General features: G+C 39.9%; 1 protein-coding gene across 1 annotated transcript; it reads left to right on the top strand.

Moving 5' to 3' along the window:
* Window positions 1–1,588: 1,588 nt before the first annotated feature.
* LOC307120191 (granzyme K-like) lies at window positions 1,589–3,917 on the top strand (the record flags this gene model as incomplete). Its single annotated transcript, XM_079807077.1, has 5 exons — window positions 1,589–1,653; window positions 1,722–1,872; window positions 1,997–2,132; window positions 3,499–3,588; window positions 3,810–3,917. Exons 1-5 carry the CDS (start codon window positions 1,593–1,595, stop codon window positions 3,915–3,917), a joined length of 546 nt encoding a protein of 181 aa, XP_079663203.1. The 5' UTR covers window positions 1,589–1,592.
* Window positions 3,918–26,899: the final 22,982 nt, after the last annotated feature.

Here is a 26,899-nt window from a genome sequence, read left to right as displayed (position 1 = left end):
ATCTGCACAGGGGCATCGCATTACATTAGTGATAGTGGACTATGCAACACGATACCCGGAGGCAGTAGCGCTCCGTAACATTTCAGTGAAAAGTGTTGCGGACGCTCTGTTTTGTTTAATCTCCCGCATGGGGATCCTGACAAGCAGATAGAGCAACCATTGACTACCATAGTATTTTATTCCCTACTTTGGTAGTCAATGGTTGCTCTCTATATGCTTGGTTAGAAACATTCTTCAAAATATCTTCTTTTGTGTTCAGCAGAACAAAGAAACTCATACAGGTTTGGAACAACTTGAGGGTGAGTAAATGATGACAATTTTCATTTTTGGGTGAACTATCCCTTTAAGGGTACATTTTTGTACCTCCAAGTCAGGGGTAGGCAAGTTCGGTCCTAGAGAGCTGATGTCCTGCAGAGTTTAGCTCCAACCTTACTAAGCCACCATAGTATAAAACTCATGGCTCCCAGCATGCATTGCAGCATTAAGTATGTCGCCATTGTTGAGATTCATGTGCTGATTCTTGATTTCTGTGTGTCTAAACTTTTCCCCCCTAGAATGTTTTTAAAAATCAGAATTGAGAATGGCTGATCTGTGGCAAGAAAGTATTGTTGGTGAATATTGTTTATTAATATTTTTAGTCAGTGATGATTTTAATCAAACATTTTTCTTTATGACAATTATTGTTTATGGTTTCTTTCGATTTGAACAGATTATGTGCTTTGTGAACAGTTAACACTGTAACAAAAAATACAAACTCACATAAAAAGCCAAGAGTCAAACTGTCCAACTAAATGAAACACTGATCACCATAAATATGACCAAACATTTTCAATGAAACATCAACATCTAAACCTCTGTTAATTCTCAATAAGAGCTTCTATAGATGTCTTTCAGGGTTGGAGACAAACTCTGCAGGCACAGCGACTCACTAGGACTGAACTTTAAGTAGCCCCTGCTTTAAGTAGAGGAAAACAATGGTATAATTGTACCCTAAGGACCACGTGTGTACCTTTAAAGGTACAGTTATACATTTTGTTTTCTGAGAGTGAAGCAGATACTCTATAGTGTTGCCGGCTGGGATCTATGGATCTCTGTTTGTCTTTATTCAATAAACCTTGCTGCTTTTTGGAACTACCCTGTCTATCTCCATCATCTTTGGAAGTAAAGCGCCACAATATCACATCAAGTAGTCTTTTTCTCAAAACTAACCTCACTTTCCTAGGGTAACATTTTACAATGAGAAAGTGTCCAAACATATTTCTCTTCATATAGTATTATCATTGAAAAACTTTAACCACCTGGGTTATTATGGTGGTTTCCCATTCATTTATACTGATATTTAAGGTTCTGAATTGTAAAATATTCATGTAACAAAATGTACAGAATGCTGACCTGCTTAATACTTCTAGATCTAGACCAAACCATCTGTGGCCTGAAAATGAGACCACAAAGATTAACAAGAACAATATTTACTCATCCACAAACTAAAGAAGACTTACGGAAAAAAGACTTACAGGCAGCTCAGTGTCTCCACCCACCCTTATATTTATACAGTGTTTTGTCAGGAGAGCTCACTGATCATCTTCTTCATCATGACCATCATAATCTCTCTTCTCCTGCTGGCCTCTCTGATGCCACACCTGACCTTCACTGGTGAGAATGATTATTTAATAGCATATTACAATGATTTTTAAGAGTGTTGAGCACTATTTCTCTCTCAGCTCATGCGAATGTGGGTATAGTGAACGGCAAGGAAGCCAATGCCCACTCCAGACCGTACATGGTTTCTATTCAATTGAATGGGCGACATACCTGCGGTGGATCTCTCATTTCTGATCAGTTTGTCTTGACTGCTGCACACTGCAGGAAAGGGTAAGAGCTTTAGTGTGAACTGCAATGTTGATTTAAAATTACTCTTGACTGCGAACGACTGCGGCGCAACCATACAGTGTATCTTGTTATATAAATGATAATTTCCAATATGCTCTTTCAACAGAAGAGAAATTCTGACGGTTGTTGTTGGTGCTCATGACTGGAAGAGTAAGAGTTCAGATCGCATCAGAGTGAAGTCCTACACCCAGCATCCAAAATATATATCCAGGCCTATTCGGAATGACATCATGCTTTTGAAGGTGACAAACTGTAATACTTTTAGTTTTTCAAAAGAATATCTGGTCAGGAAACAGTAGCACAAACCACTAATCTCTATTACAATTATTTGCTTTAAAAATTACTTCAGGGATTTACATCTTTTTTATAGAAATGGCCAAGTGCATCTTTGAGTGTTTCCTACATTATTAATTGCTCTGTGTAGAAACAATAATGGGCTGTTATACTCAGCAGAAAATAAAGAGGTGAATAAAAATAAATGAAAAGATAACTCAACTTAGCCTTTGCGACTTCTGTTCAAACCTCAAAAACAACTGTATAATCCAATGAACTTCAGTCTTATAATAAATTGTTTTATTTAAAATGGCTGTCATGGAATTTTGTAATTCCAGCTAGAGAAAAAAGTCAAACTAAACAACAAAGTTGGATTGATACCATTACCAAAGGAAGGAGAAATAGTCAAAGCAGGTACTCACTGCAGTGTTGCAGGCTGGGGAAGCCTGAAGATTGATGGCCAACTGAGTGATCATCTAATGGAGGCAAACACGACTACAAGAAATCAGGCACTGTGTCTATATAGATGGGGATTTAAGTACTTCAAAATCTCACAGATGATCTGTGCATCTGGCGGTGGTGGAACCTGTGATGTATGTACAAAAGATAATTCACAGTCTTTATGGTAATGTACAAACTGGTTTCACTAGTGACGTGTTGATCTGTGTTTCTTAAAAGGGGGATTCAGGAGGTCCTTTGGTTTGTGGAGACACTGCAGTCGGTGTCACGTCTTTCGGTAGCCCTCTTCGCTGTAATTCACCTGAGCTTCCTGAAGTCTATACAAAGATTTCAGCATATCTCCAATGGATCTGCAAAGAAATGGGAAATATTTAGTGACTTCCTATAAACTAAAAAAGAAAGAAATGTTTTTCTTAAAGTCTTCCATAAACCTTCTTTTAATAAAAGTATCAAATATACTCATTGTTCTCATTGTCACAACCACATATAATTTAGGAACCGTTTATGAAACAGTATGAAAGTACATCAAGTGTACTTTCATAAACTAAAAAAATGCTACAAGTATTTGACTAGTAAACTATCAGTTTGGTAAACTATCAGAGGACCAGACTCTAGTACTACAACACTACTTCTTGGTTAGTCTAATGGAAAATTCTATTGCATTATGTCTTCTACATTTACAATAAATGTGCACATTTAATGTTTATTTTATGCATTTTTAGTATTGCTATCACTATGCTCAATAACTTGATCATGGAGGAACATTTAGTGAACCATTTAACCAACCTAATCTAATTTCTCTCTAAGCATCTGTGAAAGTGTTTATAGTGAGTTTTTAGTGAACACATATGTGGTGGCTTCCTTGTGTCTAAACAGTGTGTCATGAAGGCTGCACACTGCTTTACAGAGTACAGCTGCAAAAGGGTCTTCACTTGGTGTGACTACTTTCAGAATGACACATACCAAGTGGGTAGCTGTTAAAATAAGCTAAAATTGAGCTAAATATTTGTGGTTAAATTAACTAAAATATTTAGTTAATACAATATGGTAGTAAATGCAGGCCTACAATATAAAAAGTTTTGAACAGTTCTTATTTACCATTAAAATGCTTGTTTTCGTCCTTGTCTTGACAGAGATGAGAAGCTGACAGTTGTGGTTGGAGCTCATGATCACAATCATGCTCCTAGCCGCATGATGTCAAGTTCTACCACATCCACCCTGTGTATGAATCTAAAAGTCTGCTAAATGACATCAAGCTACTTCGGGTAAATGACTCAGCTATGACTCTGCAATAAAACAATTGTGTTCTTAACAATGTACTAGAAAGTTTGAGGAAGAGAAAAATATCCTAAATGTCCGAATCCTGCTTAATTCACATCCAATCTGTAAAGGACTGACTCTTCTGCATTCAGGAATGATGGAATGCAATCATTCAGACACTGATGTCTGATATCTGGTGTAACTGGTGTTTTTGAAGGGTTCAAATTACAAAACAAAAAGTAAGGAAAAAGAGATCAGATATGCCAAACATAAGAGTTAAGTCTGAATAAAGCATTAGAGATCTGATTGTAGAACTGGAGTAAAACAGCAGTCTCATGCAGTCATTTAAAAAATATTGGCTGCAAACATAGTAGCATATCGTTGTCAGGGTTCTGTCAACTCTGGTCTAGTTTACTCTTGGTTTGTGACAGAGCCCTGACACTCCTGTATTGTTTGTCTTGTATCGTGTGAGCACGCAGATTTGAGCCTGCTCGAGCTGCATGCTCTTCTGTCCTTGTGAGTTTTGTGTGCAGAGCGTGGTGTTCAGATCCCTGCACTTCGGTCTAGTTTGGGTTTCGACGTGATGACTACGATATTTCGATTATTCCTATTTAATAATTATTTAATCGACACATCATCCTCAATAAGCCCGTCTCCGGCGTGCTGTCTCCGATCTTTCGAATATTCCGATCTATTATGACCTCTGACCTGTAAAGTTGCCATAATAATAATCATACGCTGCTTGTTAATTGGCCAGAGGAGAACTGGCACCCCGACTGAGTCTGGTTTCTCCCAAAGTTTATTTTTTTCCATTAGGTCACCTGATGGGGTTTTGGTTTCCTTGCCACTGGTGCCTCTGGCTTGGCTTTCTCAGTTGGGGACACTAAATTTTTCAACTAAATATCCAAATAAATCTAATTATTAAACTAAATTAACCATATAAACTAATTTACTGATCTAAAGCCCACACTGTCACTGTATGATAATTGAAATGAGCTGATGATGTCACCGTTTTCTCTGGAGCGGCTGTACGGCTGAATAAAATTCTGTTGCATTATTTTCCTGTTTAACACTGTGAAGCTGCTTTGAAACAATCTGCATTGTTAAAAGCGCTATATAAATAAAGTTGACTTGACTTTCAGTTTTGTGTTGGGATTCGGACATTCATGCTCTGCGTGTTTGTTTTCTGTCGTTAGCCTCTGTCTTGTCATGTGAGCGTGCACTCTTCTTTCCGTGTGTGTTTTGTCTTGTGCTGTGTAGCACGTGGCTGGTGTTTTTCACTGGCTGCGTGCTTTCATGTTGTCATGTTTTGTGTGAACATGCAGCTTATGAGTTCTCATTAGCTGCATGTTCATGTCACATTTGGTGTGAGCACATGGCTTGTCAATTGTTTCTTTGTGCTATAGGCTTGTGTCTATTGTCTAACCCCGCCCACCTTGTTTCCTGATTATTCAAGTCAAGTCAAGTCAAGCCAAGCCAAGCCAAGCCAAGCCAAGCCAAAGTCAAGTCTTGTTTTTCCCCCTCAGGGTAGTTTTTTTGCTGTTGTTGGTTTATTTTATTATTAATAAAAGCCCATTTCTAGTGATGGCAAAATGAGGCTTCCTGAACCACTGAGACCTCGCAGCCCATTGCTTCACCAAAAGGTTCATTACCCGAAGCTTCATTCATCATTGCTCACAAGTGACACCTAGCTACTAAGCAAAGAAATAACAGACAAATCCATTAATCCTGAGCCAATGACCTGAAGAGACATTTGTCCATTGCCTGGGTATAAAATAAAATATATATCTTTCTCTGTCTGACTTTACTTGCACAAAGACAACTGTCACAAAGACACACTGTTACTTAATTATTTATTTATATGGTGATCAACCGTGCTATCCAGCAGATGTCAAAGGACACCTAATAATAGCAAAGCTCTATTAGAGAAAAACTATCTAACCTAAAAGTAATAATGTAGTAGGCTATACTGTAGTATAATAGCATAATGTAATAATATTTAGCCCTTACACATATGAACCACAACAACCACAAGGTGGCGCGAGTTTCGAACCCGAAGCAACACTCAGACCGAACGATGACGTAATTTACACAAACCGAGACCTCGTTTGTCATTGGTCATGTGATTTCTCTGTTAACATTAATTTTGTAATTTCTCAGCATTATTGATTGAATTACTCAGTAGCCGCATGAATTACTCAGTAATGATTGAATTACTCAGATATTAGTAGCTGCACGTAAAGGTCAAAATGAGCAATAAAGTCAACTAAAGAAAGACAAGGACCAAATGCAGTGTATGGGGGAGTGGCCTGCATAGTGAGCAATGAAATTTCCTCTCTTAAGATCCATTAATGTACTAAAAACATATTAAATCAGTTCATGTGAGTACAGTGGTCCAACATTAATATTATAAAGCGACGATAATATTTTTTGTGCGCCAAAAAAACTAAATAACAACTTATATAGTGATAAACGATTTCAAAACACTGCTTCATGAAGCGTTGGAGCATATCGATTCAATGGTTTGGAGCGCGATTTCAGCAGTTTGCCGGTTTGACACATGATCCAAATCATGATTCGACTCAATGATTCATAACGGTTCGAATCTTCATGAAGCCGTGTTTTAAAATCGGTTATTACTATATAAGTCGTTATTTCGTTTTTTTGGCGCACAAAAAATATTCTCATCACTTTATAATATTAATATTGAACCTCTGTACTCACATGAACTGATTTAAATATGTTTTTAGTACATTAATGGATCTTGAGAGAGGAAATTTCATTGCTGCCTATGCAGGCCTCACTGAGCCATCGGATTTCAACAAAAATATCTTAATTTGTGCTCCGAAGATGAACGAAGGTCTCATGGGTGTGGAACGGCAAAACGGTGAGTAATAAATTACATTATTTTCATTTTTGGGTGAACTTACCCTTTAACATTGGACTGTAAGAGTGGACTCCTCCAGGGGTTCAGGCTGGAGGGTTACCGAATGACTAAAGAAACGTTACCAGAAAGATGGAAGAAAACTGTACATTTCTCGTCTATTTCCACCCACTGCAACTTATACCAACAAGGGAAATAAGTGCAGTTAGAATAGCAAAATATGTGGGAGAGCGTTGCTATAATGTGACTATATTGTATTGCAATAGGGAGCCCTTCAAAGTCAATACCAAATCAAAACTAGTTAGCACAGTATTTGTAATAGAAAGGATTTAATGACAAAATCTGGTTATGGTTACACTTAAAACAGTTTCAAAATGGATGTATGAGATGATAAACTTATACCATTTATCGGTAACACTTTACAATAACAGTACATGAATAATCATGTATTAATACATGAATTAATAGTTAATTCAACATGAACTCATGATTAGTGAAGATATGAACTAATCATGAACAAATGAGGAGCTATCATGAACTAAGACAGGAGTCATAAGGATTCATGCATGAATAACAGCAGCATTAATACATGTTAGTACATGTTTGATAATTAATGCATTAATTAACATGTACATGTAAACTAAATCAAACAGGCTTTCTACGAATGAATAACAAATATTTTGACTTTGAAATACATTTTAAAATGTATTATTGTCATAATTTAAACCATTTTTATCAGAAGCTTCATCATAAATATTACTGAAAGCCACAGGAATAGTTTTTCATTACTTTCACTGATCACCCTTATCAAACATAGAAAATACTAAATCTGCTATATTTTATCTCAAAAGGTCTGTCTATTTTGTGATATTCTCTTTCCCATCAAACTAAACCTACTGTGACTTATAACAGTTCCTGAGAAATCAGTTCCCAAAAAATAACCAAACAGGAAACATGCAGTAAAGTCAGGAAGTGAGGGATCGTCTGCTGGGATCCGTACAGTTCTCTCTCCACCCAGACACAGGCCGTGATGATACTGTACCTCCATTCTCTTAACTGGGCTGAATACTTGTTATACTAGTTACATGTGTATTTGATAGTAAGTTTATGATAAATCATGAGCTGAATTTGATAAGTAGTTAACAGTGAATTAATCATGATGTGCCCCCTCAAGTAAAGTCATGACACAATGATGCATTAACAAGCCATGAGTTGATGTTAGTGTATGGTTAGTTAATAATGAATTAATCATGATGTGCCCCCTCAAGTAAAGTCATGACATAGTCATACAGAAACAAGCCATTAGTTGATGTAATTGTAAGTTAACCATGAGATAGTAATGCTGTGCCCCCTGAAGTAAAGTCATGATACAATGATGCACTAATAAAATATTCATTAAAATGAATAAACATATACACTAAGAATCCTTATTCCTTTACACCCTTGGTACAAAAAACAAACAAAGATAAAAAGTATTTGTAGGTTAGTTCTTTTATTTATATTTATATAATTAAGCATATATGGACTTAAAAGAAAGCCCAAACATACCTGTAAAGACACACATAAGGCATGTTTACATGTAAAACAGGGCGCATCCACCGGCTAATGCTAATCGAAGCATATAAGTTACATTTAAACAATTAAAAAATACAGTTAATTAAAGTACACACCTCCAGAAATATCCCAATACAACAATCATACAAACATGTCTTAAATTATTATTTCGGTTAACCAAAGCAGTCGACATAATTATTTGATGAAAATGCCAGCAATACAGAAGGAACACAACTAACACGCTAGGAGCACTGAGAGCACCACTAATGAGTATCCCACCAGAAACAAACCCTACATACTGTAGTTCTGGGAAGAAAACTAGCTGTGACTAATGCTGCCTTCACGTGCTATCGGAAATTTGATTATTCCGACTTCTGAAGTCGTGATTATGAGCGCATTGCATTCAAGATTCAAAATGTGAGGGCGTTCATGTGCAATGTTGACCTAGGAAACTCGTATTTACGATAATTCCGAGAGCACGTGAAGGCAGCATAAACGTAGCCTAGTTGAACTATAAAAATCTGAAAACGGTTTATATAAAATTAAAATGATTAGTGATCGTTATTAGTCTACTTTCCAAGTTTGATTAGACAAATCTGTGTAATTAATGGCTCACAAAAATGGCTAAAATTCACAATGGCAGATTATAATAGGCTATTACAGTTTAAATTATGACAGTATTAAATCACATGTTTAATTCAAAGTCAGAGTACTTCTTATTTATTCTTAAGGAGCCTGTTTGATTTAGTTTAACCATACATGTTAATTAATGCATTAATTATCAAACATGTACTAACATGTATTAATGCTGCTGTTATTCATGCATGAATCCGTATGACTCCTGTCTTAGTTCATGATAGCTCCTCATTTGTTTATGATTAGTTCATATCTTCACTAATCATGAGTTCATGTTGAATTAACTATTAATTCATGTATTAATACATGATTATTCATGTACTGTTATTGTAAAGTGTTACCCATTAATCTTACACAGCATGAATAAAATGTTACCTGAGGGATAGAGAGAGAGAGAGAGAGAGAGAGAGGGAGAGAGAGAGCAAAGAAGATAAGCCCAATGACCTCAAGAGCCAGAGAAAAAGAGAGAAAGAGCAACAGTTCCAATCTTCTTTTATCTATTCATTGACCATGTGACTGAAACCAAATGTATTAATTTAAACTGACCAATCAGACCAAACTTCCCCCACTGTAAAGGTGTGGCACCCATTTGGCATACAGGCCTTTCTTTTGTCTTCCAAATGGCCCTTCTGATAAGGAATGTGGGTTGGTAACAGTAAAGCAAATTTCTTTGTTGGATTTCAAATATCAAATATCTTTGATTATTTTCAATTCCTTCAGGACTATGCTTCCCTAGAGCCCACTGGGGCCTCATTTATAAAACTTTACGTAGATTTCATCCTAAAAGTGTACATACACACAAAAACTAGATTTTGCGTACGCACTAAACAATTCAGATTTATAAAACCATGAATACACCAGAACCTGCGCAAAAATCCCTTTATAAATCCCAGCCCAGAAGATTGTGCGTATATACATGCATCTCCATCCCGTCTCCTACCCGAAATCAACATATATGAAGCGTTCAAAGCCTAGTTTTACTATGCATAACCTCATCTGCATATAATTTCCATGCATATTCCCATCCACGTGACACTGTTGAACACTGACAAAGGTACAAGATATTGAAAAAATATTAGATACGGATTATAATTGCCATTTGTGCCTTACACATTACATTGCTGAAAATCATCCAATATCATTTTTATGTTTTAGAATAAATATATCAAAATATCCATAAAAACAAAATTGCATAAAATACTTCTCAGATAATTTTTTTCTTTAATAAATTTGATTCATTCATTTCCACAGGCCAAATCCTATTTTAATTCAAAATATTTTGTTAATTTTAAACAATTCAAATAAAACAAAATTCATGCAGTTTTGCTGATAATGTGAACATATCTTTTAGGATGTATAGGCTATTTTTAATGGAAACAGGCCTACTTATTTATTGCAGTGTAAATACAATTGTCTGACTCAGCGCGTCACTGACAAAGTATTTTAAAAAGGAAAAGTGCAAATCTGAACTTTTTCTTGTAGCCTTCAAATACAGTGGTATTTTTCATAATTTTGTGAAGATGTCTTTACACTCCGTGTCCGTGCAGCTGCGGTTGTACAGTAAGCTATTATCACTGGAACTGTTCAAATCGGATAATGGACCAAGCGACCACCGAATCCTGCAGGATCATCATTCTCGCTAAAACATATTTTGTCATAACATGAGATCTGCAGTTTAGTTTAAAGAGAAATTATTGGAATTAGCCTAGGCTATATTTAATCCTTGCTGTCATTAAAATTTTTGTTTAAATTCTGAGTAACGACTATATGTAATTTCCGTGCATATCGCCATTAATGAAACTGGAACATTAATGTAAATGTGTATATGAAAATGAAAACAGAGTTTAAATTGTTCTTACTTCATTACTTTTCTCACCCTAGTAAAATTGTTTGTACTCATGGGTCAGAGTTTGCGTGCAGGTGTGCAAATTTTCCTGTCAAGTTTGTTTTTATAAATCACAAATTATGCGTTGGAAGTCGCATCCGCCTCTTTCAGGGCCTGTTTTGTCCATACGCAACGTCTATAAATAAGGCCATGGACTGCTTACTGCACACCTGTTCCATATCACCTGTGTGTGTTCACTCTTTGTGAGGTCTTGTGTGCCCCGGCAACATTTCTAGGTGTTATTATTTCCTGTGTTGTTCTGCCCATGTTTGACTCTGCCTTAGATTATCTCTGTATGAATCGTTGCTGCCTGCCTACCACTTGTGTTTGCCTGGACTATTTCTATTGCTGTTTGCCGCCTGCCCTAATCCTCTGCCTGTTATGGCCATGTTTACTGCCCTGGTTATTCATCTGTACTCTGAACTTGCTGTGCTTTAATAAACCACACATGAGTCCTTACAGGTACAAAGTATATTCTGGACTAATCACAAATAGTGTAGCAGTTCAATTTTCTTCACAGCTCAGGCCACTTTCTCCACTTCTCAGGGTGATTCTGGAGGACCCCTGGTGTGCAACAAGGTTGCAGTGGGTGTCGTTTCATTCAATCAGACAAACAACTGAGTGAAGCAAAATCTTGATGAACAAACACTTTATTTCCATTAACATTTTTGGAGATTATTTTATAATTTGCCATTGTGATCAATTTGTCTGACGTGACAAACAGCAAACACTTTTCAGTGGAAAGATGGTTTCAGACATGGTTTCCTGTGGGGGGTTGATCTCATCGGATGTGGTCAGACACCCTACACTGTGAGAAACACTCTAGTTGTGAATCTCATGTCTTTGCACAGTCATTAGACTTTCTGTTTAAGATGTCTTTGCAAACTCTTTGCATTTGGATCTAGCACTCCCTTTTTTTTCCTCAAATGCAAACTAGTTTAATAACAAAATTAACAGATAGCAGAATGAGTCACACCAAACGTACATCCATGTAGGACAAGACCTGACAAAGAACACAGGAAACACAGGGGTTAAAATACACAGGGGCAAACAACACACACCTGGGGAGACTAAAAACTACAAAGAACTACAAAACATGGCACAAGACAGGGAATAACAAAAGTCCTCACACAAGACAGGGAAACACAGGCTGGGATCATGTCAGTTATAATTAAAACTATAGTATAAAGTAACATTTTGTGTCTGTAATAAGGATGACAAAAATATCAGAACATGAGGTAGATACAAATTTCATAGCCTGAGATGGCACAAAACAATTTCTTGTCAATATCTTAATTTCATGGATATTTAAAAAAAAAAAAAAGAAATCTATTAAACTTATTTTGTTTTAATTTTTCAAAGTTGAAAATGCACTGATTTCATGGAATGACCCCCATATGATTTTCTTTCACTTGTGGAAAGATAGCCTTACAGACCAAATTCATTATTCAGTGACAATCTTTCCTCTTGTGAGCTTAGCTCAAGAAATCTGAAGAATCTCAAGACCTCGTAATATTTCTCTGAAAAATATAGACAGATACAAAATGGTATGCAAATTCATGCTAAAAAGATTCAGAGATGGGCAATGACATCATGCGTCTACAGGTAAATCAGCTCTTGTTGGGTTGTGATGAAATTTTCTCAAGAACGACATGACCAAACAAGTGCAAATATAATAATAAAGTATTTGCATTTAAATAATTCTAAGGAAGCCATTCTGAGAGGATAATTGAAGAATCCCAAATGGTGTTCATTTGGGATTCTTCAATTTTCCTCCCAGAACGGCTTCCCTAGAATTATTTAAATGCAAATGTAAATAACACCAGAGTGTTAAACACAATACCCAGTGATTGTCCTTGAATGTATCAACTTTTGACATCCACAACTGTTGACAGCAAAACTCCCACCAAACATCATCTGTGTAGGAGGATATAAACCAGGGGTGTCCAAATTACAGGGGTGGAGTATTATTACAGAGTTAGAACTTTATTCTTATTTAAATGTAATAAGTGCTCTACAGTATTTAGATCACCACAGGTAAAACCACACTACAAAAAAAATATTTTCTTACTTGGTATTTCTGTCTTTTTTCCAGTCCAAATATAAAAAAAATCTTAAATCAAGATGCCTTTAATAAGGAAAAAGTACACATTACATATTATACGTATAGAAAAAAAGACAAAAAATACTAAACGACAGCATTTTTTGCAGTGCAACCAAGGCAAAAAGTAAAAAAAAAAAAAAAATTCTATATCTAGAATGGCTTTAAGGTATTTAGTCTATAAACATATAAATACAAATGCACAAAACTTTTTGTTTTTTTTGTTCTGTTTGATTACGAAGTTTATGACAAAAATAGTCTGCAATTTGGCATTTATTACTCATTTAATACATGTCTACACTTCAAATGAAATAAAATTAGATATTAACCTACATTTCTGACAAATTACCACGGTTACAGGTAGTGTCATTATGTTAAGCCCGCCCACCGACTCTACACACGCTGTGATTGGCCTGACCAGAGTTTGGTTTTTCCAGCTCTCAGGTCTACCGAGAGTTGCTAGACTACACTCAAGGCAAAATAAATTTTCTGCCACTAGGATGCGTCTAGATTTCTAGGCTACCGTTTAACTGGATTTAAAATAAATCAAATCACAGAGAGATTCGCAGCTCGTACCGGAGACCTCTGCGCCGAACTCGAACACTTCTCACGGGCTGTTTTATTGGGCGTGTGATCGAGACACTCAGCAGGTAAACACATTTGTTCAGAGCCAGAGCTTGCGAGTTGCGCAGAGCACAAGTAGCGATGTTTCGTTCCACTTTGGATGCTGCGGCCGCGCAGAAATAATAAAATGCAGCGCAAACGATAGACACAGACGTGAAATGTGGGGAGAAATCCATTTGATTGTAGTTTAAATGAGAAATAATTGCAGTGCTCTGTTCTACCACTATAGAGTTAGTATTGCTATTGTGTTAGAACCGGTGGATGCGGTTTACAGGTTTCATAGAAAGACAATGATGTCACGTGTGAGCACGCAGCAGTGAGTCGTGTTTGCGGTCCAAATAGCTCAATGAGAGGCAACGAGAAACGCAAAGACATGGAATAAAACCTCATCATGTTTTAAAGAAGAGTGCCTTGATTAAGTGGTGGAAATAACAGATGATGGACACAGCACGGTAACAAAACGTCTGGGTTACGTATGTAACCTCTGTTCCCTGAGAACAGGGAACGAGAGGCTGCGTCGGAATGACGCTACGGGGAAATGCCTCGGAGTTACAGGTGTCTGAAACTACTATCGAATCACGGCAATCCTATTGACCGGCGACAGCCCATGATGTCATCAATGTGCGACCCGGAAGTATATAAGGGCGCCTTGCCAACACATACACACCTTCTCGTCTGAAGGGACTGTTCGGCATAGGAGGCAACGCAACGTCTCGTTCCCTGTTCTCAGGGAACAGAGGTTACATACGTAACCCAGACGTTCCCTTTTGAAAGGGAACTCGCGCTGCGTCGGAATGACGCTACGGGGAACGATATACCAACGGCACCATGCTGAGGGGAGTTTCTGCCCACTGGCAGTGACAACTGTCAGCACAAGTAAATTCAACTGAAAAACCTGAGCCACCCCCCCCCCCCCAGGTCACACTGGGCTGTCAGCATCCCCTACGGTCATAGCCCAAGCTATTCGCCTAAAACGGGACCTTAATGCAACTGCATGAGGTCCTATCCAGACTGCTCAAAGGGCCGGGACCAACTACTTCAACAGAAGGGGTCCTTTTAAGGGAATGTGGTTAGGGGACCCGAAGGAACACCAGCCAAGTCACTCCCCGGGGAACAAATTCTCCTAAATGCCACCAGGGAGGCCTGACCTAGTGCCATAAGTGTTTGGACACTTTGGTTTGGCCAACCCTGTCTGTTCAGAAACAGATCCTCCAGACGGTGCCTCAGAGAGGCATCCAGACTAAGGGACTCAAAAACTGGCAGTCCTTCTTAGCTCGGATCTCAGAGATGGGTTATCCGAGAGAGCAACACTCAGCGTAGCGAACTGTTAACAGAGAAGTGCCTAAACTTGGGAACTTTGCCCTCAAGGAGGCCAAGTGTTTTTCAGGGAGGCCTTGAGAGGCCTACCACCTGATAACAATTTATGCCAGCTTCTAGAGAGTTCAAGCTCACCTTCAGGGAGGCCTGGTGAGGCCTACTACCTGCCAGCGATGCATGCTAATCCCAAGCAGCTGAGATCACCTCTAGGGAGGCCCAGTGTGGGCCTACTGTCTGATAGCAATTCATGCTAACTGTCCCAGTGACCACAACCTGGGAGCTCACCCTCAGGGAGGCCTAGTAAGGCTTTCCACCTGATAGCCTGCTAGGCTACATACCCAGATGCTGTACATCGGTACTCGCCTTCAGGGAGGCCTGGCTGAGGTATTCCAACTGACAGCAGGCATTCAGGGAGGCCTGATGAGGCTTACAACCTAATAGCCAGCAGGCTAGCTGTCCAGTTGTGAAAAACATCTATACTTGCCTTCAGGGAAGCCTGGTGAGGCCTCCTACCTGACAGCAAGGCTTCAGGGAGGCCTGATGAGGCCTACCACCTGATAGCCTGCTAGGCTAAATACCCCAATGCCACACATCGGTACTCACCTTCAAGGAGGCCTGGTGAGGCCTTCCAACTGATAGCAAGCCTTCAGGGAGGCCTGGTGAGGCCTACCACCTAACAGCCTGCCAGGCTATTTAACTAGATACCAACATTGGTACTTACTTTCAGGGAGGCCTGGTGAGGCCTTCCAACTGATAGCATGCCTTTAGGGAGGCCTGGTGAGGCCTTCTACCTGACAGCCGGCCTCCAGGGAGGCCTGATGGGGCCTATGACCTGATAGCCAACCAGGCTAATTATCCCGATGCCATACATCAGTACCTGCCTTCAGGGAGGCCTGGTGAGACCTTCCACCTGACAGCCGACCTTCAGGGAGGCCTGATGGGGCCTATAACCTGATAGCCAACCAGGCTAGTTATCCCGATGCCAAACATTGGTACTTGCCTTCAGGGAGGCCTGGTGAGGCCTACCCCAATAGCAAGTCATGCTAGCTGCCCGAGCACCCTACCTCGGGAGCTCACCTTCAAAAAGAAGCCTAGCGAGGCCTTCTATCTGATAGCAAGCCTTCTAGGGAGACCTGGTTAGGCCTACCACCTGCTAGCATCAAAAATGCCAACCGTCAAGTGACTGAGACTCAGAGCACTCCTCCAAAGCGGCTTAGAGAGGCCTACTAACTGATAGCAATTATGCAAATTGTCAGAGTAACCAAAAAGACCCTGGGGGCTCGTCTTCATGGAGGCCTGGTGAGGCCTACCACCTGATAGCCAGTCAGGCTAGCCGTCCCGATGCCACACATCGGCACTCGCCTTCAAGGAGGTCTGATGAGGCCTACTACTTGATAGCAAGCCATGCTAGCTACCTGAGTATCCAACTCTGGAACTCGCCTCCAGGGAGGCCTGGTGAGGCCTGCCATCTGGAAGAAAGTCTACAACTGACTGCTATGAAAACCTTGACAGTTAGACTACTGGCTGACTAATAACTACCCATTGCACTAATGGGGACTCGTCCTCAGGGAGGCTTCGTCAAGTCAAGTCAAGTCAACTTTATTTATAGAGCGCTTTTAACAATGCAGATTGTTTCAAAGCAGCTTTACAGTGTTAAACAGGAAAATAATGCAGCATAATTTTATTCAGCCGTCTAGCCATTCTGGAGAAAAAATTTCTTTAAATTTAATTTAAATTATCATATAGTGACAGTGTGGGCTTTAGATCAGTAAATAGAGCAGTAATTTAGTTTATATGGTTCATTTAGTTTAATAATTAGATTTGTTTCGATATTTAGTTGAAAAATTGAGTGTCCCCAACTGAGCACGCCAAGCCAGAGGCAACAGTGGCAAGGAAACCAAAACCCCATCAGGTGACCTAATGGAGAAAAATAAACCTTGGGAGAAACCAGGCTCAGTCGGGGTGCCAGTTCTCCTCTGGCCAATTAACAAACAGCGTATGATTATTATTCTGGAAACTTTACAGGTCAGAGGTCATAATAGATCGGAATATTCGAAGGATCGGAGGCAACACGCCTGAGACGGGTTTATTGAGGATGACATATCGATTTAAGGATTATTAAATTGTAATATTATAGGATGTAATATAATAGGATGTTGTGTCGACGATGCAATTTCAGGGGAGTCTAATTAACACGGTCTCTGCAGACACTTCAGGGTCCTGTGTTGGTCATGTCTGGGCGCAGGTCCACCATCTGATCTGGATACGGCCTGGATCCGGCTGACTGCAGTAAACCTCGGGATAAAACAGAGAGACTATCATTAGCGTAGATGCCATTCTTCTGATGATGTAATGAGTACATCAGGTGTTATGGGAAGTGTTCCCGGTTCCGGCTGACCTAGTTAATGCAGCCTAACAATCATTTAATTGAATAAGAGTTTTATGTGTATGCCATAGTAAAGAGATGTGTTTTTAGTCTAGATTTAAACTGACAGAGTGTGTCTGCTTCCCGTACAATGTTAGGAAGACTATTCCAGAGTTTAGGTGCTACATAGGAAAAGGATCGACCGCCTGCAGCCAGGGACGGACTGGGACTAAAAAATGGCCCTGGACTTTGACTAGGCCCGGCCCAAAGCAATCAGCGCTTGGAAACTCGACAACAACAACATTAGCTACTGCATGTGGCATTTTACAGCTAAAATGTAGAAGTTTAGCTGTTTTAACTACAGTCTAAAAAAAAAAAAGGTTCTATATGGCACCAAAAATGGTTCTTGGCTCGTTATCATAGGGGAACCTTTTCCAGTGCTATATAGCACCAAATTTGGTTCTTCATTGGTTCTTCAGCGGTTCTTCAGAGGTTCTTTGACTAAGGTGCTATATTGCACCTCTGAAGAACCGCTGAAGAACCACTGAAGCACCAAAATTGGTGCTATATAGCACTGAAAAAGGTTCCCCTATGATTACGAGCCTCTTTATTTTGAGTGTACTGTAATCATTAAAAATGTAACAACCTGAAGATCACTTCCTAACATCATCCCTAGCAAGTAACTGTCTTTCTCCTCTCATGTTCCATACTTACTTACCAGCTCATCTTTCTGTCCCTCATCATCATCACTGGTGGCATGTTGCTGCATAGCTGTCTGGCTCACTTCTTCACTACTGCTACTATTTAACTATGAGGTGCTTCTGCTGGCTGTGCTGCTAAATATTTCAGTTAGTTTGCGACATTTAGCTGCTTCAGTATCTAAATTCCGCTATTTTTTTCTCTCGCCTTCTCAGCCCCACCCTTTTCTTTCATTTTTTTACCCGCGGCCGAGTTATGCATATTGTTTGTTTGTTTCTATGCTTCTTCTATCTCAGTGTTTCCCAACCTTTTTTCAGTCATGGCACCCTTTGAAAATTCTACATTTTGTGGCACCCCCTCGCATACGTTACGCTAAGGGTGTAACGGTACAGATTGCTCACGGTTCGGTTTGTATCACAGTTTTAGGTTCACGGTTTCGGTATGGTACAGTATTTGCTGTGTTCAGGGAAAAAAGGACTACTGTCAAATAAAAATAAAGAAAATAATAAGAACAAATAATTTAAATACAAGCAACAGCACAAATAAATACTATTGAGCAAAGATACTAATAAAATAAACTATGCTTTTCAGGTTTTTCAGGTATGTCTAACATTAGTTTTAAGGTACAGAAATTGATCAAATGTAAAATAACATTGCATATTTGACTGTATAAATTAAAGATTAATCCTATTAAACTTACAAAAGCTATTCAATCAAGAGCAGTGAGTTATGTCCTTGTCTTTTGTTGTTGACATTAAACAGACAGCAGTAAAGGCTACTGCCCCTTTAAGACCTAATGCATGGATATGCGTCGTCTTTCTCGACTGTATAAAGTTTACTTAAGGCATATACAGACTATGTCTGCTAGAATACTCATCAAGATGGACATGTTGACATACTTTTTGTGTGAGTTTGTCCGTTCAAGAGCAAGACTTGAAAGAGAACTCAATATTTGCGCGCTGTGAGACGTGTGCGCGCTCTCGTGCGTGCACAGAGACACATTTTCTCACAGCGTGCGCGACTTCTCATTCGCGTCTTCTGGCACTACACCCGGGGGATGACGGCGAAAATGACTGGTCATATTCGAACATACGGCAGCACTCGCATGCATTGAACAAAGTTTACAAAGAGAGAAGTATTTGAAAAATTTGACTGGCACCCCGGTTGGGAAACACTATTCTATCTAACGTCTTTGCTGTTGGTTTCTTCCTACTCTTCCACCTACACTTCCACTTCTTCTTACTTGGCGGCCACGGCCAGTGCAGCTGGCATCCAATTTAAAGGTGCATTGCTGCCACCTACAGTACTGGAGTGTGAAATAGATTAGTGGGGGGAAAAAAAACAGATGCTAGAAACGTGGCTTTCAAACGAAAGATTGGTATCAAAGAGCACACCCAGGTTCCTCACTGACGACGAGGACTTGACAGAGCAGCCATCAAGTGTTAGACAGTATTCTATGTTACTACTTGTGGAGCTTTTTTGTCCAATAATTAAAAATTCAGTTTTTTCTGAATTGAGTTGCAGGAAATTAATGGTCATCCAATGTTTTATATCAGCTATGCATTCCGTTAATCTTGTGAATTGGTAAGTTTCTTCAGGGCGTGAAGAAATATAGAGCTGAGTATCGTCAGCATAACAATGAAAACTAACGCCATGCTTCCTAATGATATCTCCCAGTGGTAGCATGTACAGGGTGAAGAGCAGCGGTCCTAGCACTGAGCCCTGCGGTACTCCATACTGAACTGATCGGTGACTCTTCATTTACTGCTACAAACTGATAACGGTCACATAGGTATGATTTAAACCATGACAAAGCAATTCCACTAATACCTACATCATTTTCGAATCTATTAAAAATAATTTTGTGGTCGATAGTATCAAATGCAGCGCTAAGATCGAGTAACACTAATAGAGAGATACAGCCACGATCGGATGATAAGAGTAAATCATTTGTAACTCTGATGAGAGCAGTCTCAGTACTATGATACGGTCAAAATCCTGACTGGAAATCCTCACAGATACCATTTCTTTCTAAAAAGGAACATAATTGTGAAGAAACTGCCTTTTCAAGTATTTTTGTCAGAAAGGGTAGATTTGAGATAATTGACTAATTCTGTAGGATCAAGTTGCGTTTTTTTAATAAGTGGTTTAATAATAGTGAACTTAAAAGTTTTTCGTACATATCCTAATGACAAAGATGAATTAATGATATTAAGAAGAGGATCTATGACCTCTGGTAGCATCTCTATTAATAGCCTAGTCGGTATAGGGTCGAGCATACATGTTGTTGATTTTGATGTTTTAACGAGTTTAGCCAATTCTTCTTCTCCTATAGCAGTGAATGAGTGTAATTTTTCCTCAGTGACACTACAATGCTCTGTCTGATGTGATACTGTCATAGACGGCTGCATGGTTAAAATTTTCTTCCTAATATTATAAATCTTACATGTAAAGAAGTTCATAAAGTCATTACTGCTGTGCTGTTTACAAACATCAGAAGTTGAAGCTTTATTTTTGGTTAATTTAGCCACTGTATCGAATAAATACCTAGGGTTGTGTTTGTTTTATTCCAAGAGAGTCGAGAAATAAGCAGATCTAGCAGTTTTTACGGCCTTTCTGTATGCGATCATGTGCTCTTTCATAGAGCCTACTAGCTGGTAATAAGTCTTCACAAAGCCAATGTCTCTGGGAAGCATATCACACCAATTCAAACAAACTGGGGCCGCCCACAGGAGGCCTCTGAAGGCTACCTACCTGGTCACAACTGCTATGCACCCAGACATTAGAAAATGGGCTGGCTCTGACCGAGCAACTCTCACGTGAGAGGAGGCTGATAACACAGGGATGGTATATGGGCTAAAATTCACGTAGTGAACAGCCAGAGGTGACCGTGCCTACGCAAAGCACCTCCAACATCCCTACAGCCTAGGCCAACTAAGCAAACATACCCAACTGAAGCTCCAGCATCAGTCTCTAGTAAACACACTCGGGAACCGAAGACACATAATAAAAAAAACCCAAGCGGTAGATTCTCCCAGAAGGACGTCCTACGACTTAGTACTCCGCTAACATTTCAGTAGAAATGACCAGCGGCCTCAACACAACTCTCACCATGAGAGGAAGCCTAAGTTTATATACATATGAACAACATGAGCGGTGGCCTGCCCTGCGTTTCCTTAAAGGGGAAAGCCAACACACACTCAACTCCACAGCGCAGAGCCTGGCGCTGTATTAAGCCACCTACAGGGGAAACTTCAGTTAACTCCTCCTTCCTAATGGTTGCGTAAACCCACACTCTATACAAGGAACAAAGGTCTGTAAGAAATACATATTTTAGTGTTATCACACAAAATAGACCACTCTCACCTTCAACTTCAACTTCAACTTTATTTATTTATAAAGCACTTTCAACACCACAAGTGGAACCAAAGTGCGGTACAGGAGGTATAAAAGAAAAAGTAAAAAAAACACAAAAACAATATAAACATATAACATACACAATTTATGAAGCATTGTCAAATGCTAAGGAAAACAAATAAGTTTTAAGCGCACTCTGAAAAACACCCAATGAAGGACAGGTTTTTACAGACAGAGGAAGGTTATTCCAAAGCCTAGGAGCTGCAACAGAGAAAGCCCGGTCACCTTTACATTTTAAACGTGTTCGTGGAACCCCAAGAAGCAACTGATCATTTGAGCGCATAGACCTGCTGGATTGACAGCGGCTGATTAAATCAGTAACATACTCAGGGGCTAGACCATGCAGAGACTTAAAAACATACAACAGCGCTTTGTACTGAATTCTATATCGTATGGGTAACCAATGCAGTTTCATTAAAACTGGAGTAATATGTTCTCTCTTCTTAGTGCCAGTTAAAAGTCTGGCAGCTGAATTCTGAGCAAGCTGCAAACGGGAAAGGGAAGCCTGACTCACACCCACAACACATTACAATAATCCAAACGCGATGACACAAAGGCATGAACAACCTTCTCCATATCATTAAAAGTAAGGATAGATTTCAATTTAGATATCAATCTAAGATGAAAGAAGCTATTCTTAACGACAGCGTTGATTTGCTGCTCAAATTTCAGCTCAGAGTCAAAAATGACACCAAGGTTTCTTACGCTAGACAGTTTTTTTCCCAGGAAACAACCCCAGGCAATCATCCACACACCCCTTATTTCCAAATAAAATAATCTCGGTCTTATCCTCATTTAATTGGAGAAAGTTTTTCGCAAGCCAGGACTTAACTTCTGCCAAACATGCATGAAGAGACTGAATGGCACATTCATGCCCATGTTTCAGTGGTAAATAAATTTGAGAATCATCCGCATAAAGATGATACTGAATCCCAAATTTCTCAAAGATAGAACCTAGAGGGAGCATATAAAGGAAAAAAAAAATTGGTCCCAGTATTGAGCCCTGTGGAACCCCACAGACAAGGGGAGCAACGGAAGAAAAATAATCCCCTACGCAAACTGAAAAAGTCCTATCTTTCAAATAGGAAGAGAACCATTTCAGGGCTAAGCCCTGAATACCAATCTGATCCCTAAGACGATCAATGAGAATGCTATGATCAACTGTATCAAATGCAGCTGCAAGATCTAACATCAGCAAGACAACACGATTCCCAGAATCAACAGCTCGAAGGATATCATTAGACACTCTCAAAAGAGCAGATTCTGTACTATGACCAGCTCTAAAACCTGATTGGAATCTATCGTAAATATTATTCCTAATTAAAAAGTCATTAAGCTGTACGTTCACAATTTTTTCTAGTATCTTAGAAATAAATGGCAATTTTGAGATCGGACGAAAACTACTCATGTCATATGGCACGTTTTTTTTTAAAAGGGGCTGAATAACCGCGTGCTTAAAACTAACTGGAACAACACCAGATGACAAACTAATATTCATAATAGACAGAATACTTGGGCCAATTGAATCAATTACCTGCTTAAACAGAGAAGAAGGGGAGCACCAGGAGACCTAGTGGGCTTCATATGAGCAGTTATATCCTTAAGCTGCTGCAAAGAAACGGGCATGAAACTGGTCAATTGGTTCTGAGGGGCAACAGAAACAATAAAATCATTGCCAACAGATGAAATTTAATTCCATCAACCTTACCAATACATTTTTTTAAAAACTCTTCACACATGTCAGCAGAAGGACTGAGTGCAGGAGTAGCAGTAGGATGAAGAACAGCATTTACTGTAGAAAAAAGTACTCTAGAATTATTACAGTTTCTGGAGATGATGACAGAGAAATAATTTGATCTAGCCAATTTAACAGCTCTTTGATACTCGTTCAAACGGGTCTTCAAGATGTTATAAGAGACTTGTAATTTATCTTTAACCCATTTGCGTTCAGCCTTCCTACACTCTATAGTATATATTATAGTGTAAGCCTAATAAATAATTGATCTCACAAGGGGATTGAGGCTGAAACAGTATTACCCAATGCAACACAAGGAAAGTTTAGTATTTAAAATAACAGTCTTATGGTCAGAGAAAACAGTATCAACAATCTTCACGCTATCAATAGAGAATCCCAAAGATAATACAAGGTCAAGTGTATGACCACGTTCATGAGTTGGACCCGAAACACATTGCAAAAAATCAAACGACTCTAATAAATTAAAGAATTCTTTAACCAGGGGCTTTGAAGGGCAGCACACATGTATATTAAAATTCCTCAAAATTAAAATATTGAAAAAAGTACAATACCAGATAGAAATTCAGAAAACTCCTGTATAAAATCCCCGTGAGAATTTGGGGGTCTATAAATCAAAACACATAGCACAGATTTAAAAGAATTCAGCGTAATTAACTGAGATTCAAAAGTGCTAAAAGACGCAGAAGGTGAAAGTCTACACTTGTCCTTAAAAACAACTGCAAGACCCCCGCCACGGCCAACAGACCTAGGGGTACTAAAAAAAACTGCAGCCAGGAGGAGAAAGTTCCGACAGAGAGGTCATTTCACCAGCATTAAGCCAAGTCTCAGTAACAAATAGAAAATCTATTTCATGAGACAGAAAAAGATCGTTCAAGAGAAAGGTCTTATTTGCCAGAGATCTCGCGTTTATCAAGGCTATTGTCACTGGAGTGAAAGTATTATTTGAAGAGGAGGATCGCAGAGAGGAATCATAAAAAGTTACCGGACTCCCGTCATGTAAATAGCGAAGATTCAGATGATTAATTCCTCGATCTGCAGACTGTCGCCTCACGTACGCCCTCCACGAAGACTGAGACATCAGCGCCGAAGACGGAAAGACAGGCACAATGTATGAACATCTCACGTTCACAACCACGGCGTCCGCCATCGAAGAAGCTGGTCCGATGACTGGAAACTTCCCGGTCCTCTTCGATCTCACAAGGACTCCAGCACGCTTCCCACGCTTCCTTCGCCGTTTCCTCCACAAGCACAGACATCCCGGCAGGTAACACATTTTCCTCAATGCGACTGGCACAAAATGCGGGTGCAGATGCCAATCATCTCTGGGATCGCTAAATAAACAATCGGACATAGCTGATCGAATATTTAGTAGCGTCATGAGATCATATACCAGAGGGGAGCAAACAGAGCGCGTGATAAAACAAACAAGAAAACGCCTGCGCTGTTTAGAGCGAAGTCTCACCACACAGTTCTCAAATGACCGTGGTGTTCTACCGCCCTTGCATGCCTGAAAGGGGCGCTCTCACTGATCAAGCCAAGGCGGGCCGCCGAATATCCTTCAACCCAGCCCCAGGCCTGATGTAAGAAGCACCTGGAGAAACGCTCTATGAAGAAAACTATGAGGGATCCTTCTTCCTCAGGGAGTCTCGCCTCTTTTGCGACCTACTCCTATGAGGAGGCGCACGAAAAGCAATACTGGCACTCTGGCCCTGTCTCCAGCCCTCAGGTCATGACGGGCCAGGCCATCCCACCTGCCTGGGCGCGGATCCGGATCTCAGCAGCAAGGGGTATGTTTATTTAACATAATGGGTATCAAATAATAGGTTGGCTAACACTAAGATCAACAACCACAAAAGCGGAACGTTTTCTTCTGCCGGGTGGACAGCTAGACAGCAGTCACTCAAAGGACAGCAAGCTCAGCTCTGCAATGTCTCTGTTCTCAGTCTCTGTGTGCGCCCTCAGGAGCGGACCGAGAAGCCTTTTATAGCGCAAGTAGGCTTTGCTCAGGTGTGGCTCATCTGTAATTAAAAACAAGGGGAAGAGCTGAGGGACGTAACACCGCCGAACGCGCTTTCGATAAAAGTTTGCAAGGCAAAACCGGATGTCTCTCGCCATCGCCGCCAGCGATCAACCGATCGCGACATCTGCTTTGCTTGGTGGCACGGAGAGCTAGACCTGTGTTGCGGCGGAGTTCGACCACCGCATCAGGGGTTAAAAACCTACCCCTGATCAAGATCCCCCAGCAGATCTGCCTGGTACGCCTGAAACACCGCCATGGTGTGAAAAGCAGCACCAGCCTGACCTGCTGCTGTGTATGCCCTGCCATTAAAGCACAACGTGATTTAGAAAGGTAGATGGCAGAGTTTGAGCTCTCAGTGTTGATGCCTAACCAAATGCGAGAAAAGTTTGCAAACGTTCCTCGTCAATCGGTAGCATCAACACATATCCATATTCCATATACAAGTTAAAACGCTGATGTCAATGAATATTGGGCTGAATATGGATTCTTCCATGCCCTCTCGATCTCTGTAAGAAGATCAGGAAGGAATGGAAGGCTCATCTAAGCCGATGGTTTATGGCCAAGGAGAAATCGATCGTGCAATCTATCACGAGTGATCTCTCCTCTAATGCGTCAACATGGCAGCCGCAGCCTGCCTGCAGCACGTTCCATAACATTCATCAGCTCAGCATACACGGTCAGGGTGACTGAGAGGATTCATACCACTCTCGCCAGCCATCCCTAAGAGCACTTGCTGATAAGTCTCGTTAGCTGCCAGATCGTCCGAGAGGAATATAACCTCTCGCGACGATCGGCGAGCTCCATCTGAGAAAATCCAGGATGTGTGCCAGGACAGCATCACCAGTCCCAGATGCCAAACTCTCTTCCCTCAAGAAGAAAGCCAGACTAGAGCGGAGCGATCTCAGATTGAAAACCGCGCACACTTACACACAAACAACTTCATATGAACTGACTGTGCATGCTCTTGATCCCAGGCAGTAAATACACACTCGTGTGTATTAAATAATGAGTTTGTATTACCTTAACTCGTATAGCACTTCAGACAGAACAGTCCCTGAAGACGAAAAGATGTGTATGTGTTGGCAAGGCGCCCTTATATACTTCCGGGTCGCACATTGATGACATCATGGGCTGTCGCCGGTCAATAGGATTGCTGTGATTCGATAGTAGTTTCAGACACCTGTCATGCCGAGGCGTTTCCCCGTAGCGTCATTCCGATGCAGCGCAAGTTCCCTTTCGAAAGGGATCATGCATTTACTGTTACACCCACCACAAGTGTAGCGTGCAAACTCTAAACACCAAAGTAACACACATCAGTTTAAATAGATGTGTGTGTGGTTTGGTTTTCAGTGATGTTTAGATAACTATAAAAGATTTCACATGTTCCCTTGAACATATTTAGCTGATGGTTTTTTTTTTTTAAATAATTGAAGCATTTAAACTGATATAATATACTATCAGTTTAAATACTTCTATTATTTTTTTATATTATATTATAGGCTATTATAATTGTATTATAGTGTAAGCCTAATAAATAATTGATCTCACAAGGGGATTGTTTAGGGGTCCTTGCCATTAAAACGTTTGAAAAAAACCCTGATATTGAAAATCTTGGAAATTCATAAGCAATAAACAAACATTTAATATAGATGGTTTATTGCTGCCTGTCGCCAATAGATGACTGTACAAAAACACATTAAGAACCATCTCAGTGTAACCGCTTAATTTTTTCATGTTATATTATATTATAAAGAATTGA

Source organism: Gobio gobio (assembly GCF_949357685.1).
Source record: "Gobio gobio genome assembly, chromosome: 24".
Lineage (NCBI taxonomy): Eukaryota > Metazoa > Chordata > Actinopteri > Cypriniformes > Gobionidae > Gobio > Gobio gobio.
Note: the sequence above shows the minus strand (reverse complement) of the source record. Positions and strands in the feature narration are given on the sequence as shown.